At 35.6% G+C, this 18,444-nt stretch overlaps 2 protein-coding genes across 6 annotated transcripts in view; one reads left to right on the top strand and one right to left on the bottom strand.

Moving 5' to 3' along the window:
• Nucleotides 1-10,885, bottom strand: part of LOC107036313 (carbohydrate sulfotransferase 11) — a 17,699-nt gene extending 6,814 nt beyond the window's left edge. Inside the window, exons 1-3 of one of the 5 annotated variants that reach the window (XM_015254200.1) lie at nt 10,705-10,778; nt 10,462-10,594; nt 6,078-6,247 (exon numbers count right to left, since the gene is read on the bottom strand). In XM_015254200.1, coding sequence (XP_015109686.1) covers nt 6,078-6,247; nt 10,462-10,474 — 183 coding nt within the window. In that variant the 5' untranslated portion in view covers nt 10,475-10,594; nt 10,705-10,778. Of the gene's footprint in view, nt 1-6,077; nt 6,248-7,369; nt 7,428-10,461 lie in introns of those variants that run through there. The other 4 variants (XM_015254197.1, XM_015254196.1, XM_015254199.1 and 1 more) reach the window with 4 other exon arrangements.
• The window catches only part of LOC107036314, a 30,601-nt gene extending 13,402 nt beyond the window's left edge, over nt 1-17,199 (top strand). Inside the window, exons 3-4 of the mRNA XM_015254202.1 lie at nt 14,934-15,467; nt 16,553-17,199. Coding sequence (XP_015109688.1) covers nt 14,934-15,467; nt 16,553-16,748 — 730 coding nt within the window. The 3' untranslated portion in view covers nt 16,749-17,199. The remainder of the gene's footprint in view (nt 1-14,933; nt 15,468-16,552) is intronic.
• Nucleotides 17,200-18,444: the final 1,245 nt, after the last annotated feature.

Here is an 18,444-nt window from a genome sequence, read left to right as displayed (position 1 = left end):
GGAGGGGGGGGGGGGGGTATTACCTACTGAGCATGCAATTTTCGTGTTTTTGCAACTGATGCCAAAGGTTAAGGCCAGCTGTGATGGTAGTTACGTGAGTAATGAGTTTTGGTGCTAATAGGCGCCAATTGATGATTATTAAATTTTGTAGGCGTGCAGTGGTAGAATGGGATGAGTCAACTCTAATTTCGGTGGGGAGGGAGGAGAAAAGATTCGATTTCTCGAGAATATTTCTTCAAAAATGCTTGTCAGAATTGCGGGATTAATTTCCTGCACAATTTTTTGAAAGATAAATGAAGAAGGCTTAATTCACAATAATGTTTCTTGAAATCTAGCATAATTTTACTCTTGAATTTAAAATGTTTGGGTTTTCAAGTCGAGAATATTTTCTTTGGCTTGGGGGTTTCTGCTTTTCTAAGATTCAAGTGAGATTGAGAAATCTCATCTTCTTGCTGGGCAAAATTTGGAATAAAATTGAAATTCCAGTGAAACTTGAAATTTTAGTATTTTTCCTCTCTCAAATCGAATTGTTGCGGGATAATCAGTTGAATTTTGGAGTATGAAGTTGCAATTTTCAGATCCACGTGAGGCTGAAAATGATTGAAAATCTTGACAATTCTGGCAAAAATTCGATTCAATGTGCTATTCAATTTTCACAATGACTTCGAGAATTCTAGATGAAATTGAGATATCAATTATCACCGAAAACAGAAAATTCAATCTTCTTAAATTTCAAAATTAAACAACAAATTCCATGACTGTCTGATCTTAAATTGACTTCAAAATCCCAATGTGTAATGTACAAAAATCTCTTCTAAAAAATTCTACTATCTCCCCTCTCAGTCAAACGACGCGATTTATCCCCTTCTGCCCCTCCGCAATTCGCATGCGATACATCTCCAATAAAATCGATAATTCTCTCAATCCCTTTCGTTTTATTTTCCGGAACATAACCATTCCCACCGCTCCCAACAGACACCCCCGATGAAAAACAATAGGGAGAGTATTCCACGAAGCCAAAGAACTCGATTACAGGGTCTTCCAGCTCGACTTATCGACTCTGTCCATCTGTGTCATTAGAAAAAAGTGGTATGATTACCCAGCAATCACCCGATTTTATCGACTCCACATGGCATTTCCGCTGGCCCAGGGCACTCGCAAGAGAGGGAGATGTCGTGCGTTGAATCGAATCTTTTATTCCTTTTTGGGGTTGAGCAAAGGTCGATCTACGGGATTTCACCGAGAATCGATCGACCCACTTCCAACTTGTGCTTCTACCGCGTGCAGAAAAGACCTTCCGTGATGTCTTTTGATCGTCGTGGACTAGAGTGTCATGCACACTAAGAGTTGCATGGTCAAAATCAGGGGGGTTTTTCATCGTTACTCGGTACACGCTGATACACGACTTGTGCGTGATGAGAGATAATAAATTTTCGAAGTTTAAGGATCCTCAAGAAATAGAGAGGTGATGGAAAGTTCAGAAAAATTCAGCGAGTCTTTTTGCCGGGGAAATATGATTATCGGACTTTCTGGAGAACCTCGAGCGCGACTCGTGTTTACACTAACGTGTTGCAAGGTCGAGTTTAATGAGGCATTGAAGGAAGTGTATTTTTTATAGCGATTGCAATTTTTTTCTATTGCAAAGGATTTAAGATTGAGAAGGAATGACAAATTGTTAAGTGATAAATGAATCGTCGAATGGATAATATTTTTCATTTTACAATTTTTCACTAAAATTTTTTATTTTTTCACACTTATTTGTCGAATGAATAATATTTAATTTTTTTTAATTAAATAATGAATTGAGTAACGAATATCTGCTGCGTAAAAAAATTATTTTGTTATAATTATAATTTGATAATTTATGTAGATTTCTCTTGTAGTTTAAATTCAAGAGTGAGTGAACGTTGCCCAAGACACCTTTGAAATAAACGCTTGTACTCATTAAACTCCGCTGAATGCACCAATTAACATTCCTCTGATCTGTTCTCTATGCAAACATTCTGGAAATCCAGGGAAAACGTGTCCACTCAAATTGCTTCGAAAGAAAATTATCTCGATGATGAGTAATTTCAGAAGAAATGTCAAAGGATATTTAATTGATCATTTATTATGAGTAATTACTCATTTAATTGGCGAAGGAATAGGAAATTTTTGAGTAAATCGTTTAAAATCATTTTCCCATTGATTCTTTTTTCGATTAATTAATACTTTAAATAGCGGAATGCCTCCCCGGTTTTATACTTCTCAGAATAGTAATGCAGTATATTTTTTTTTCTTTTGAAAGCCAATAGTAAATGAAAGTTACGTAAGACACTCCTAAAATAAACAACTGCTCCAACCGATTCTCGCCATTCAGAGAACTATGTCATTAAAAGAAAAGAAAAATAGATTCAATTAATTTTTTCGACAGACGTGACACTAATCGCCTCCATCACTTCCATCAAAAGCACCACTTAACAACCCTCTCACTCTATTTCCTTCGCAAACATTACGTTTTTCAATCCAAAGAAAATATGTGCCCTCGGAATCTTTTTAGGAAAATCACTCTGTAACAGATGATTTCCGAGGCAAATGGCAAAAAACACTCCTCGTTTGAAATGTCATTCTCTATGCAGAAATAGAAAATTTTTAAATGAACAATATTGATTAAGAATTTTTTGCCATGAAATTTTGGTGATGGAACGTCCGTCGAAAAATAAATTCATTAATTTAATGAGTAGAAAAAAAAATGACATGAGTTAATTAAGAATTAAAAATAAAAAAATAATGAATAAAATTAAAATTAAAAATTAATTCATGTCATTTTTTTTTTTTCTAATTAAATAGGACTTTAAATCTCATCAAGTCCCTCCCATATCATCGTCATTTATAAAAATAAGAAGTCGTCCAATTTTTTCTTTCTCTCTAAAACCAATACTGAATACAAATTATGCAAGACATTTCTAAACCAAACAACTACAATTAAAAGCAATATGAAATAGGCAATTGAAAGAGAAAAAGTAAATTGAATAATTTTTTTCAACAGCCGTGACAAAAGCCCCAATTACCAAACCTCTCATTCTATTTCTTCCGCAAACATTATGAGAACCCATCTAGACTATGTCTCCTGACACCTCTTAATGGGATCAATTGATACAAATGAGTGTTTTTGAAAAATAATTACTATACCAGTGGTGGCCTGAGTGAACCACCTGCCGCAATGCGTCTGGAAGTTTGCCAGATGCAAGCGCGACGAGGACAGATACACCGAGCTTTTTGGTTCACCGTTTACCCGCCATTCACAGTACGCCGAGGCTTTGGAGTTTGTCGAGCGTTTCGCATCCCTCAAACGCCTCGTCGACGCCCAGTCGAATTGATTCACCCTATTTTTATTTCTAATGTTTTAACTGCGATTTAAACGGTTCGACATTTTTTGGCAGAGCCTGTCTGTCTGTCTATTTTCGGTCTGTCAGTCGCTTTCTCTTTCCTCTTGGGTTAGCGTGCACTGGAGAATTCGATGGGAAGCGAGGGGAACGAAATGCAAGCCTTTCTTTCCCGGCGTTGACAGACGTCGCCTCCGCCCGGGGGGTGTGAGGGACAAGTGAAAGGAGCTGCCCAGAATGGGAATCCCCCTCTCATCTGGGAATTTCTCATTGAGTCGTATCCCGAGAGGGGAAAAATCGCCTTGCTACTTCAACAGCAGGATTTGACGGGTCTCGAGTGATTAATTAATCTCGAGTACATTGGGAGGCTGCTGGTGAAGTCTACAAGTAGTCAGATGCTATTTTCGTCAGACTTGGAATCTAATATCATCTCGTGTGGCGCTTACAGAACACCCGGAGTCTTGATGGGTGAATAGAATCATTAATTTACGGGGTTTTCGCGCTATTTGGAATCTTTTGCTCCGTTCGTCAGAGAATGACAAACGAAAAAAAAAGAATTAATAATCGGGTAAAAATTATTAGATATCCTGTTCCGTTTCTGGTGTTTTACAAGTGCGGTTCGATTGATTTCTTGGTTGTTTCTGAGACATGAATGAAACGAAAATGAATTTTCGTTTCATCAAATGAGAAATTAAATTGAATTAAATTAATGAACAGAATTGTTAATTTTCGTATTCTCTCCGTACGATTTTTTGTGTTTTCTTGGGAATGAAAAATTAATAATGAAAGAACTGTAGGAAAATAATTGCGTAAAATAATTACAGAAATGTGGTTCCATGTGTGTTGGTTTAGAAAAATTATAATATTGATTTTTTTTATTGATCAAAGTGAGAAATTGAATGAGAAGAGTCGTATTTAATTTTTTTTCTCATTTTATTCAAGATATTTTTGCAAGCTTTAAAATGAGATCTGATCTTTCAAAATTGTGTCGTTGAGGCGGAAGATATTAAAGACTGAACAGTTCTATTTAGTCCCATTTGTTATATCTCTTATTTTAATTCAATTGTTCCAGATTACTGCAGGCAACAATTAATTTCAAACAGTTTTTTCCTCTCTGAACTTATTTAACTACTGCACTATTAGAAAAAAAAGACCATGAAATTGCATATTTCACTGAAAATTCAATGAATTTCCAAAATTGTAAGTGGCATTGAGGCAAGAATTCTTCAACGTATTTGAATTCTCAATAAAAACATGAATATTTAGAGTCAAATGACACTAAATTTTCAATTAATCAAAAATTGGAGAAGATATTTACCTGTCTCATTGATTTTTCCGTGAAATTCTGAATTTTCAACTCCAAAATTTCTTGAAATTTCAGTGAAACTAAAATGTGATAAACATCTTCTTTAAATGTAAAGGTATTCTATCCGTTCTATTCCATGACTGTGAATCACCAATTCGCCATCAATATTCCAATAACTAATTCAAATACTACTTTATCCACGTAAATGTAACATTCCACTGCAAATATTATCTTTCAATTCCCCTGTCTGCCTGATGGCGATGAAAAATACACAGAGATTCTTTTTCATAATCAATTCCCCCTGCGGTTTTCTCCTCCGGATCCATAACAATCCCAATCGTTTGAGGTGAGGTTTGTCGTATGCACACGAAACCCTCGGTTTTCTTTTTTACGATGAGTTTACGGTCCAATCGAAGAGAGAACGGGTGAGGGGCGATGGGAAAACTTTTAGATATTCTCTCGCCTCTCTCTTTCTCTCTCGCTCTCTCTTCCCAGGCTCATCCTCGCCCAACGTGTACGAAGTGGAGAGACTGAACAGCTCGTGAAAATCACAACGCGCTTTCACTGTGCAAAGTTTCACTGGGTCTTCTGTCGTTTGTACTCCTCGTGTTTTTTTAAAGTCGAATTTCAGTCTATTTACGGGGGTTCTGGGAAGAGCATATGGGGTTAACAGGGCCGTTTTTCGGGAGACGCTGGGGATAATGGGGTGTTTGAACATTTATTAGTGAATTGGCGGGAAATTCGATGTGGGGAACTTGCTTGGTTGCAGTCCGGAATTTTGTGGGGAGGGATACACAGATGGTGAAATAATGCAGCCAAATCTGGTACACTGTTAGAAATTTTTGATTACTGAATTTTGAATAAATGAAAAAGTCAAGAATATATTCACTAGAATTTTCCACATTTATATTCATTTTTAGGGAATAATTGAACTGAAATTTACAGTTCTCATTGATTTTTCCATGAAATTCTGAATTTACAAATACAAAATCTCTTGAAATTTCACCCAAAAATTTTTGACAGTGTAAATTCCTAAAAATGAACGATCAATTTCTCAAAATTACCTAAGTATCCCTCAACACTACAACATTTGTTTCTCTGTGCTGGCAATCAGGAAAATCCCGGAAAAATCTAGAACAGAATTTCGCTGCACGACTACTCATGCTTTTCCGTAATTTTTCCTCAATTTACCTCCGTGTAGTCTCGATGAATAAAAAATTCACTTTTGACAGCAAAATGTCATAAAACTACAAGAAGACGCCTTGCAATTTAAGATTAACACTTGCAAAATAAAATTAATTAAATTGCGAAATAAAAAATCTCATGAAATTCATCTGAATTTTCTCCATTATTGGTGATTTCTTTTGATCGAATTTCCATGGGGGAAATTGTACTATTGTACTCACTTCCAACGATGACTGCACTGTATTGCTACTGCTGTCCTGGCTCGATAATGCGAGAATGACGATGGCAAGTACAGCAGCCGCGAGGAGTGTCCGGCGAATGCCCGCCAGGACGTGTCGGCGTGGTGTCATCTTCTCTCTGTGGCTGTTTTTTCTCCTGTACTCATAGCGCACTGGAAGCACGAGACCCGGGAATTAGCATAGATAAATCTGATTTAATGCGCATGTAAATTACGACACTAATGACCCAATTCGTCACTGTGTCAATCTTGTATTACAGGTCTCTAGTTTCGTTGGGGGTGAGTGGGTGTGAAGTTTGTCATCACTTGTTATCACTTTCATCAGGAGTAACTGTTTTCTGTCACGCAATTGCGAAACTGTAATGAGTCAAATGCAACTCGTGTTAATTTCGGGAACATGTGATTTTGGAATAAAACGAATTGATTTTTTTCGTTAATTTTGGATAAATTAAGGAAAGTCATTAATTTATTAATTCTCGATTATCTCATGTTTTGAGGAAATATCAACAGATTTCTTCGAAAATAATTAAATTGACGTTAATAACAACACAATTCAACGGCCAAAGAATGTAAAAAATCTTTTTATTACTTTTCACTACTGAATAAATCCAATTCTTATGGTTCTAGAACAAAATTAAGTGACTTTTATCAAGAATTCAATTTCCAATAATAAATTTCACTTGACATTTTCCCATTCAATCGCTTATTATCGATGTTTTAATATGTAACAAGACACAAAATAGAATCAGGATATGATAAATGTCAACTCAAACTAAAAATAGTCCCCATTGTCTCATATTAAAAAAAAATGAAGAGACGTTTTATGAAAAATCATTAAATTTCCAAAAAAAATGTTTCATCACAATTTCCCCGAAAAAAAATTAATGAGATGAAAAATTCACGCCGGAATGTGTAAAAATGTCGATTTAAATCAAAAGAATTCTCCACCATCTCATATTTTGAGAAAAAATCGAGAGATTTTTTTCAAAAAAATTATTAAATTCCCAACAAAAAATGCCTGCTAACAATTCCCCCCGGAATAACTCCCCATTAAAATAATTCAACATCCAAACCCGCAAAAAAAACTTGTTATTCCGTTTCACAACACAATAACTTCGAAGTCATAACACATCTAATCGCCATCTATTCACGTCTGCAACTCCCTCATGATTATCTCCACTTCCCCAACTATAATTTTTATATTTCCTGCTGATGGATAGCATCTCCATCAAATTGAAGGAAATATTTATCTAGTTTATCTCGAGGTTTACCCACATGTTGAATAATCAAGTTACAGAGGAGAAAAAAAAACAACACGTCGATCCAGATGGCAATTGACAATTGCGTAACCCCGTATGATTCCTCTCGGTCAACGAGTGTGCAATCCGCCTCTGTAACACGGGTATACACCTCACTGTGTGTCCATACCACCGGCAAACCCGAGTTAATTAATTCCGTACGATGAATATCGCACAATGTCTCGTGCACCTTCTCCCCCGCCGCTACCACGTGAGTTGTTTCCCATATCATTTTCTTTACGGCTCACGTGAGGGCGAGTGAAAGAATTTACTCATAAATAAAAATATGGTGTACAACGGACGTGGTTAAAGTGACATATAAATTCAACAATGGGATGAATTCCGGAATTTTTTAGTACGGGAATTATCGTCTGTTTTATTTTCTTTTGTGCATTAATTTTTTTTTATTCTTTTGCTTCTTCGAGTGGGATATTCAGTTTGTTTTGAGAGATTGGTGAAGGGTAATTATGACGATTGTTCAGTGCGTGAGAGTGCGCGGTAATGAGAATACTCGGCTGATTCTAGTAGAATATGAAGGTGAAACTGAGACTACAGTAATGGAATGTCAGGTTGTGAAGAGGAGAATTTTTTTTCCGAGGTTTTTTTAAGGAGCGACGGATTTTGGGGGAAAATATTGCAATTTTTTTGTGGAGAATATATGAATGTCTAGCAAAATGAACATTGCATTGTTAGTTCTGCATTCATCCCACAGAAGTAAAATTCCAATGAAAAATGCCTTCGCCATTTTTCCCTAGAATGATTAATTATTTAAATAATTCCACATTTAACAAGATGTTAATAATTGGGTCAACTCGGTCAATTTTGCAAATTATCATGAACTTTTATTTGGAAATGAAAGATGAGAGTCTACGCTATAAAACTAGACAATTGAAAGAATCGTTTTTTCAATCAAATTCATGTTTGTTTATTTGAAGAACTGTTTTCCGACATTCTCGCCTCAAATCACTCGTTATGAAGGTATTTACATATCTAACAAGATTTTGAAAGATCAAGGAAGTTGTGAAAAAAGTCAATTTGAATAAAACATGTTCTTGAAACTACATTCATCTCGTAAACGAGTGGGTCTGGGAGAAAATGCCTGTAAACCGTTTTTATATCTCGCGAAAATTCCATAAAAGAATTTTTTCTAACATTTTTCCCCTAGAAGAACTTATTCTCGAGATAATTCACCATTTAACAAATGAAGAAAATTAGTTTTGAATGATTAAAATTCGACGTGATTGTTTATTGTCGATTTTTCCGCTGTCGACATTTTTTTTTCAATAACAAATTATTAAAATGTTCCCCTAACATCACTCATTACCGTTAATGACTCAGAAATGAGGAGTTTTTAATTATGAATGTAAACGGTTAGAATATCTTCGAAGAAACCGCAAGAATTAAATATTTCACGATCTTATCTATTTTCCTTCCGTTTCTTCCGCTAATAAAGTATCCAGTCTTTTCGATAATTTACTGGCATCTACAATCATTACTCAGATACTTTAGTGCGTGAGAAATTGCAATATTCCATGAGAACCCCTCCTCAATTCTCCCCAGAATCGAGTGCTATCAATGAAAACTAGAACTTCTCCTAACGGAGTTTCATCGCAGTTTATTGGCTCGAGAATAACAGACCCAAGTTACCATGAAATAAGATAATTTTAATTGCAACTCCAAGAATTACGGAAAACACGCTGGCAAGGGAGATGAATTCACTGGGAAATGGAAGTAACCGAGATTTCTTCACGGACTAATGAATCCGTATTTCTCTTTTGGTATTGAACTCGTCGATCCGTCCGATTTCCTTCATCCGCTTGTCGTGCAAACAGTTTTGGGAGAGAGAATCCGCAGGAATACCGGCGTAAATGGGAAATCAATTTAGCTTTTTCTGTCTCTGTCTCTTTTTTTTTGTTCATTTCACATGGAAAAGTCAGTTTTTGTCGTGTAGACCAGCGACGCTCGAGACTCATTTATTCATGCATGCTGCAGACAGCGGGGGATTGTTGAAAATTTACATGGGATTGCAACTCAAGAAATTAATTGAATAGATGCTGTTTTTAATTCATGCGAGCAAAACGTTTACTTTTTTATTTTGTGGTGTTTTGCAATTTAATAAAAGTCGTTTTTTTATGAAACTTATAATTTTGAGGATGTGAAGGAATTTGAAATCAATGATGAAGATATTGACAAACCGGGGAAACTTAATTTAAAAATTAAGGAAGGACGAGTGGTTTTACTCCAGTATTTACAGACAAAAAGATTTTCATATCATTAAATTAAATTTTGTTGCATTTTCAAAGTAAATGGGCCATTTATTTAGTATTTTGCCTGCAATTTGTTGGGATTGAAAATGAATTCCATCAAGGTTTTAAATAAGGATATTGTTCTTCTTTGCAAACTGTATTTATTATTATTCGCAGATTTTTTTTTATGTAAAAACTCGAGGAAATTGAAAATTTTTGATATCAACATTGAAAATTCCGGGAAATTCCATGTAAAATTGGTGAAAAGATTAGGGATTTTGCTCCGGTAGTTCGAGACGAAATCTTTTTCAGCTCATAACAGTGATTCTTATTGAATCCTGATAATTTGTGGGGCAGAACAGATGATTTTTTAATATTTCACGTGAAATTTCTTCGGATTTGAAACGAATTTCATCAATTTTTCTACTAAAACTCCATTTGGTATTGCCCGAGTATTCTTTTTATTTGAAAATTTGAAGAAATTCAGAGCTGTTGATGATAGAATTGAAAATCCAGGCAAAATTCATCAACAATTGCGGAAAAATGACTCATTCTGCCCCGGCAATTACCAACGAAGCGCTTTTTATCTCCCTAAACGATTTTGCGATGAATTTTAAAAATTTCTTCTCTTATTTTCTAGCAAATTTTCCTACATTTGAAATAAACCCCCCGCAAATTTAAAATCTCTCAATTTCTCGATTTCCTTCCATCTATTTTTCATTTTATTCGAGTGTCTCAAGCGTGAAATAAACGGCGAATTCCCGTGACGAGAGGTGCATTCATCTAATGAAATAAAATATAAATTGCGAATTATACCACTCACCTCCGCCTATCATACACGCAGGGGTTTGATCACAGTATCATTTACCCCGACGACACGGCGTCTCGTCACAGCTCCACCCGGGCTTTTTCCCAGAGAAAAACGCCGAAAATCCCGCGAGATAACGTTCCCCTCCCTCGAAAATCGAAAATTGCAGTTACTCGTAATCACTCCGGTTATCACCAAGTGGTGGTTATCTCTAATCAACACGAATGTGGGCTCAACACGTGTGGCTGTTGTGCTTACGGTAAATGTCGAGGGTGCATCCGTTCACGGCGGCATTCTCTGGTGCACTGTTCACAATCCAGTGGACTTCCGAGTAACCCATCAACGACGCCGGGCGCCCCGACGCTGTCGCTCCTCATAGCGCGAAAACGAAACACTTCGGCGCATACCAACACACTCGAATCCCACACAAATGGTACAGCAATGGCATCGCGGTGGGGGGCGAGGGCGGAGTATTGACGTGAAAAGTATTGACGCTTGTTGTTTACATTGACAGTTTTTAAACGGTGATAAATGATGATTACGATTATTTACGCTAAAGAACAGTAATTGATGCGAATAATTTCGGGAAAGCTTTAATAAAAAGATGAGGTGAATTGAAAATTAAATTTAAATTGATTAATTTATTCTGTGGAAATTCCATTCAATTCCGCGTTTGTCTTGTAAAGAAGTTTATGTAAATGAAAAACAGAATTTAAGCCAGAAATTTATTAAAAGAACAGTGGAATTTTTATTTCGCATCACTGGGAATATTCTTGGCAATCATAATTGATGTTGAATTAGTCTAGATAGTTACGAAACCGAACTGAAACGAATAATTAACATCAATTGAAAAATGAATTGAAATCAATCAACTTTTTTGATGAAAAAGTGTCTATTTGTCAACAACAATTAAAAATAAGAATTGAGGCAATAAATTACATAAAACATTCAATTGGATAATTTTCATTAAAAAAATATATCGAATTAGTGCATAAAATTTGAGAAAACTTAAAATTAAAAATACGCGAATGAAAAACGAGGACTAAATTCACAAATTAATTTCTAGAGATGAATCAATCTTTTATTTCACAATCACAATTTCTTGATCCGCGATGAACATTCTCACTATGAAAAATAAACAAACCGAGAACAATCAAAACAGTTTGAAGTGTCAATACTTCACCCACCGCCTCTCCAGTTGGGATTGGTCAGATGCGTTTCGCGGGTCGATTTGCCACTGCACATCCACCCGCGCACGCGCATACCCCCACAGACTCACGCCAAGAAGACAGTGAATGCTCATCACCATCAACAATAAAGGATCAAGGCCAGATATGACAAAAACATTCTCAAGATGAAAAAAAATTTGTCCAACTTTTTGTTTTCACTTCTACTATCTTTTTTCTCAAGCTCGGGATTGATTAGAATGCGCATCTGCTGACACAGTCGATATTTGACCTGAAACCCACTCCTGTTTCCGTTTGTCTGCAATTGGATAGCTGTGTCCTGTTCGTTCTCATATTTCTGTTGGAAGAGATTATGAAGTGGAGGGGTATTCTTTCATTCTTCCATTCATTTCAGACTGCGGCAATTTCTTTTATTAGTTTCTCCTTATCTTGGGAACAAGTGGGTTTTGAAGGAGATGTTAGACATTTATTTTATTGGAGTTTTTTCAATTGCAATTCTATCAATCTTGAGATTTCCTTTCAAAGTCGAATGGGTTTTTGTCGAATTGTCTGTTTATTCTGGAAACGAGAGAAAATGTCAATTTTTTTTGCGGAGGATTAAATTTTAAATGGAGAAATCTTTTGACATTTTTTTATTCTGAATTTATTTCGCGAACTACTAATTTTAGGAGAAAATATCAATAGGATTTTTTTTTCAACCACACGAATTTTCAATCTTTGCTCCATTTTAAATGATTTAGATTTCCTAATAATTGTCTGAAACGGGGGAAAATGTCACGAGTTTTTTATTTCGGAGAATTCGCTCAACTGTAAAAACCCGTTTGTTTGATTCTACAACTCCACTCCTGTGGAGTTTCGCCGAAAATGTTGGGCGGCATTTTTCCGTTTCAATTTTGTCCACCGCAGTTCCATTACTCTTGATATTTCCTCTCAAAGTTGAATGAATTTTTATCTCTGATCGATTTCAACTCGTTTAAATTTCTTTGTAAATCTCTATTCATTCCGAAAACAAGGGAAAATGTCAAGAATCATTTTTCGTGAACACCTAAATTTCAACCAAACCGATTTTCTAAGAAAATACCAAATATTTTTCAGCAGAGAATCATAACTCCCTAAACTGTAAAAAATCATTCCCCTGATTTTACAACTCCACTCTTGAATTCCCCTGAATGATTCCACCAAATCCCCCACGATCCCCGCACAATTGAAGGAATGTAAACTCCCTGAGCAATTCCAAGTGCCCCAGGCATCCAAACTAAGAGCAGAACAGTAATCGGATGTTCAGGATTCTTCGAATAATCATTCAAATGCAGAATTGGGATTCTGGTCCATTGAGCATTACCAATAGCCAGAATTAGTTTGTTACCGAGTCCATTCCCGGGGCCTCCGAAATATCGAGAGCGAATCACTTCATCTTCATTAAGGTGCCCAGCCAGAGGCCGTAAAACCGGACACTGCCAGATTGACGAGAGAAAACTAACCATTTAATTCTCATTTACGACTGGAGGATAAAAGGAAAAACGGCTCGGGTAGTGGGAGAAAATTGCATAGCAATAAATTTAACACGATGAGAGACATGAGCCCTAAACATAGACATCTGGGCGGGCATTACGATCTGTCAAGACGATGCGTTGACTCTTGTAAACCAGACTCATGCAAAATTACTCTAGTGCCATTTTTCAATGTTCAAAAGCCACTTCCTGGTGAGTCTCGTGGACATTAATATTCGACACGTTGCGCAACTTTGAACATTCAATGGGGATTCCACGATGAATTTGTTATTTTCTTGATTAATGGACTCGTGAGACACGACAATCGGTGAATAATGCAGGGGGATGGGTGGAGAAATTGAAAAAATTGATGGCTTTGAAAAATTGTTTGCATCCGGGAAATGGTGATTACGGGGGAAGTGATTGTGCATCGATCCATGATTATTTCACTTGTTTCCGCTGATTGGAGATGGTTATTCATAAATGGAAGGGGGAGCAATCAGGGTCGTTGGTAGTTATGAATTTATGAGGGGATTAATTGACTGTTTGTCTGTTGATTGAGGAGAGATCGGATATTTGTTGATGTATGAGGAAATAATACGAGTTTTTTTATTGTCTTTTATTTTGGGAATTGAACAATTTGGGAGAGAATGCCCCCGGGTAATTTCTCCAAACATTCTTCTCAAAATTACCCTTTCTAAAAATATTTTTATATTAGATAAGAATTAAAAATGTTTGAAAATGTTAAACACATCGTTTTTTGCAGAGAAATGTTCTTGCGAAATTTTCTAATTTATAAAAACAATTGAAGAAGACGACTCTTCTATTCTGTTCCATTTCATTCGTGTCAATTCTCTTTTATTAATTGAAGGAGTGGCCGTAAGAGAGAATATCGATAATTTTTTCTGCAAAGGTTCAATTTAAAAAAAGTCTTGAAATTTTTCCGTAAGACTCTTCGTCGAGATAATTTCCAATAAAAAATGACATCGGCATAATTATAAATTTTCAATGGAGCTTTAATTTTGAACAAGTCAATTGTTAATAGTTCTCCTCAATTTTTTAATTATTAATTTAATCATCAATTAAATATTCCAATACCGAATTATTTCATCAGTCAATAATTGAATTCGGAGGATTAACGATTATTTGGCTAATCGAAAATGCCTTTTATGAGATTTAGAAATATTTGCTCAATAGTCAATTGACAATTCCATATCATCAATTATTCCGTTATTGCTATTATTCAATTATAAATAATAATTAATAACAATAACAATAATGATAATAGTAGTTATCAATAATTATCTATAATTAAATAGTTATTATTATTATATTATAATATAATAATAATAATTTAATTATTAGAATATCATTTCTGTTATTTTTCAAATTTCAATGAAAATGGATAAATCTTATCTACTTCAAAGAACTGTTTCACCTGTTCTCTTTCATTTCTCCATTTCATTCCTAAACTCTCCGCTCACCCGACCGAGAAATAACTGCGGCAACGTGACACAACAGTTACCAAAGTCACTAAAGGCTAACCCTTTACCAGAAATCCATGCTCCATTCCCACCAAATGTTCCCAACACGCATTTTTATTCCCTCGGACTTCCGTTTTCCGACGACGGCAGACACTTTTATCATGAAAAAATACGTGTCGAAAAACGAGTGATTGCCATTGTCGCACCCGCCCACACGCTATCACCACTGCAAGACGTCCATCCGCATTGATCCTTCGGTGTTGAGAAAAAAAAAAATCCCCGATAAGATAGAGAACTTGAATTCCGTTACTGGGTTTTGTCTGCAGGGTGCTGGCGAGTCCGATTGTGTACGTGATGATAAAGGGTCAGGGGGAGTTGCAGGGTGTCACGTGCCTCTGGGAAATGACCGAGGGGGCATTGTCGAGGAGAATAGACGAGTTGTGTCCAGATGGTGGACATGCGGTGGCCACTGTGGTCCTCGATATGCCGATGTTCGAGGACTCGGAGATTGTCGAGGGTCATGGGGTCATTAGCTATGATATCGGGGGGTCTCATCTGCAGGCGCCAATCCACACCTTTCGGATGTCCGCGGCGCAGGCCGTTGACAAGGCAATGACACCCAGACATTCGGCGGTTATTGAAAAGAGCATTCTGGCGATAAAGGCAGCTTCCGTTGAGAAAATCGTCAGCATCCCGTTGGGGCAGGATCTCGGGGATAAAATCATGCGGTTCATGGAGGAGAATGCCTTCACCGAGATCTTTCCTGATGTGCATGTGTCTAAGCATATCGGAACGTTCAGGCATTGCATCATTGAGATACTACTTGGGGAGGACGACGTCAAGTTGAGAATTTTTGCGAGGTACTATTTCCTTTTGCTTAGTTCTTTTTTTCGAAGTTTATTTATTCTAAACTTAATTTAGAGCTGAATCAATTTGAGAATTGGGGAAGAAGATTGAGTTCTCTCGCTCATTTTTGCAAAATACGGTTTTAAGTTTTTGGCAAGTGACAGTTTCACTGGAATTTCAGGGAATTTCGTCGTTTGACATTCAATATTTGATGAAAAAATCAATGAGATCGATCTCTCTATGAAAATTGACAGGAATGTATTCTTGAATTTTCGATTTATTGGAAATTAGTCAACTAAGTTGGGAAATTCTAGATTTCCTGCTGTTCAAAAGTTTAGAATTACATTGAATTTTCAGTAAAATTTGCAATTTCATGATTCTTTCCTTCTAAATCGGATTTGATGCCGCTTTTCTCAAAATTACTGCTTAACGGTCCATGAAGTTTTTTTTTCTAATGGTGTATTTTTGGAATTAGAATCTTTGAAAAATATGAATAATCAAGGGGCATTTGAATGTAATTATTAATTATCAAAGTAGATGAACTTTTTCAATTGATTTGAATCCCCAACTTGACTCTTTCTATCGAGAGTCGAATTATTTTGAGAATTGGAGAAGAAGATTGATTTCTGTCATTAATTTTTGCAAAATACAACGTGGAAATTTTTAGCAAGTGTCCGTTCCACTGGAATTTCAAGAAATTTCGTCATTTGAAATTCACTATTTGCTGAAAAATCAATGAGTTCAATCATTCAGGTAAGTATATTCTTGAATTTCCAATTTATTGAAGACACTAGTAAGTTGGTAAATTCTGAACTTTCAGTGAAATTTGAAATTTCATGATTCTTCCTTCTAAATTGAATTCACAGTTTCTACTAAATTGTCCATGGAATTTTTATTTTCTTTCCAAGCGTGTATTTGAAATTAGAATTTTTGGAATTTTGTTACGGAGAGTTGAAAAAATATGAATAATCTTAGATAAACTTTCTCAATCAATTTGAATCCCCAACTTGAATTGTCCATTTTATGAAATTTTCAATAATTCAATTTCCAATTCATATCTCAACTTCTAACTCTTCTGACACTTTTCTCATTTCTGCAGGTCGACATCCCAAGTAAACATAATCCTCCACCTCCTGAAGGCTGAAATTCTCGAAATGACAGAGAGAAATAAGCACGACAAATTGCTCGAGGCGGCTATTGCACTAGAACGAGAGATCGAATTGAGATTGGAGGGTCTCAGCCCACGTGACATACTCAACGCCAGTATAGTCACTGACTTGCTCATCCCAGAATAGTCAATTACATAATAACGAGCCCAGTCATTAAGCCAAACTATTCCCATGTACCCAGGGTGTTTATAAAAGTCAACAAGTATTTTTCAAATTATTTATTTTGTTAAACTATATAAAGCACATATTTTATAATAGATGTTGCGAGTGAGTAGAGTGAGTTTGAGTGAGTGTGTGAGTTAATGGAACTCGCTGAGCACTTTTCTTATTATTTTTTTGTTTCATTTATTATTTCGATAAAAAATATCATCATTACGACCGGCACATTGTCACAACTTCTCAACCACAGTGACATTTATTTAATCAGTGGTTCTTGTATCCCTGAAGCTCTTGGCATTGTCCGCCAGAATATCAAGCATTAACAATTTTAATTAAAATATATGGTATTTCAATGCAACAACTCTGTCGGTGTCCAGCTACACTCCAAAACGATAAGAATAAATATATCTTGGTATTTTCTTTGTATTAAAAACATTACCAATTATCTCAATCAATCAATGATTTTCGTCAATTCGTAGTCAACAATTACCTTCCAATAATGCCGATTAATGATGACAATTCGTATCCCCTTTCACCACATTAGGCAACATTACAACTCATCGATATTATTTTTTTTTTTGTTTCATGACGTTAAAAAGAGGTAGATGAGTAACGGTGATAGGATTTTATTTCAATTTCTCTTGTTTCTCAAATGCTGATGAATAATAATACTAATACTCGGCCGTTATCTTGAACGTAACACATGGTTTTTTTATAACTCTCACCGGTCGTTGGGTACCGAATCGTTCAGCATCGCAGCTTGCAAGAGATTATTATAATGGGTTTTACTTTGTTTTTACAGTTTTACACTGTTGAAAATTAGAAGATGAAATTTCTGGTAGATTTTTTGGACATTTTTATCACATTGTAGGTTCAATAGAATTTCAAGGGGTTTCTGCATTCAAAATTTAATGGAAATTGCGAATTTTACGTCAAGTATTCCGTGAAAATTCATAGAAATCAGAAAAATCAGGTAAGTTTATTCTTGATTTTTTAATTGAGGATATCCAAGGAGGTTTTACTGTTTGGTACAGAACACACTACAGATTAAACCATTTTCAATCAAATGATAATTATGGTGGGGAATTGATCGTCTATAAATTATTTATAAAAAATGCTCGTCATTTAAAAAATTGCAATTTTTAAATTATTTCGTCAATCTTCCTCCAAACGTAAACTTTCTAATTTTTTTCAGATCTTTAAAATGTTTTCTAACGGTTCAATATCGAGATTCAAATTCAAACCTGCAAAGTTTAAATAATAAAATTATTCTAAAATGAAAGGAAAGCTCTGAGGTTCGACTACAAAAGTATAAAATCATTTCAGTGGAGATAAAATATCGAAAGTCCTTCGATATCCTTAAATTAAAGTTCAACGTAATTTGATACTAATTCATGTTGTCATTGCAAATTCATTCCCATTCTCCTGAAATTTCAATAGTTTTGTAACAGTGTAACCATTATATTTAATTTTAGTCCGGATGATTCAACGATTCGGTGGGATGCAGGCCCAGAGGCACCCCTCGTTATTCCCCTTTACACTCTAGGTATCGTTACTTAATGGCTCAGTCTATCTATTATCGCAAATATCACTAATTTTTTTTTCCATATAACACTAGTATGGCAAGTATTTTTCATCATATTTTTTTTTGTTATCATTCCCT

This window comes from Diachasma alloeum, unplaced genomic scaffold (assembly GCF_001412515.2).
Source record: "Diachasma alloeum isolate Michigan unplaced genomic scaffold, Dall2.0 Dall_scaffold_00208, whole genome shotgun sequence".
Lineage (NCBI taxonomy): Eukaryota > Metazoa > Arthropoda > Insecta > Hymenoptera > Braconidae > Diachasma > Diachasma alloeum.
The sequence above is the reverse complement of the archived record's forward strand: the minus strand, read 5'-3'. Positions and strand labels throughout refer to the sequence as shown.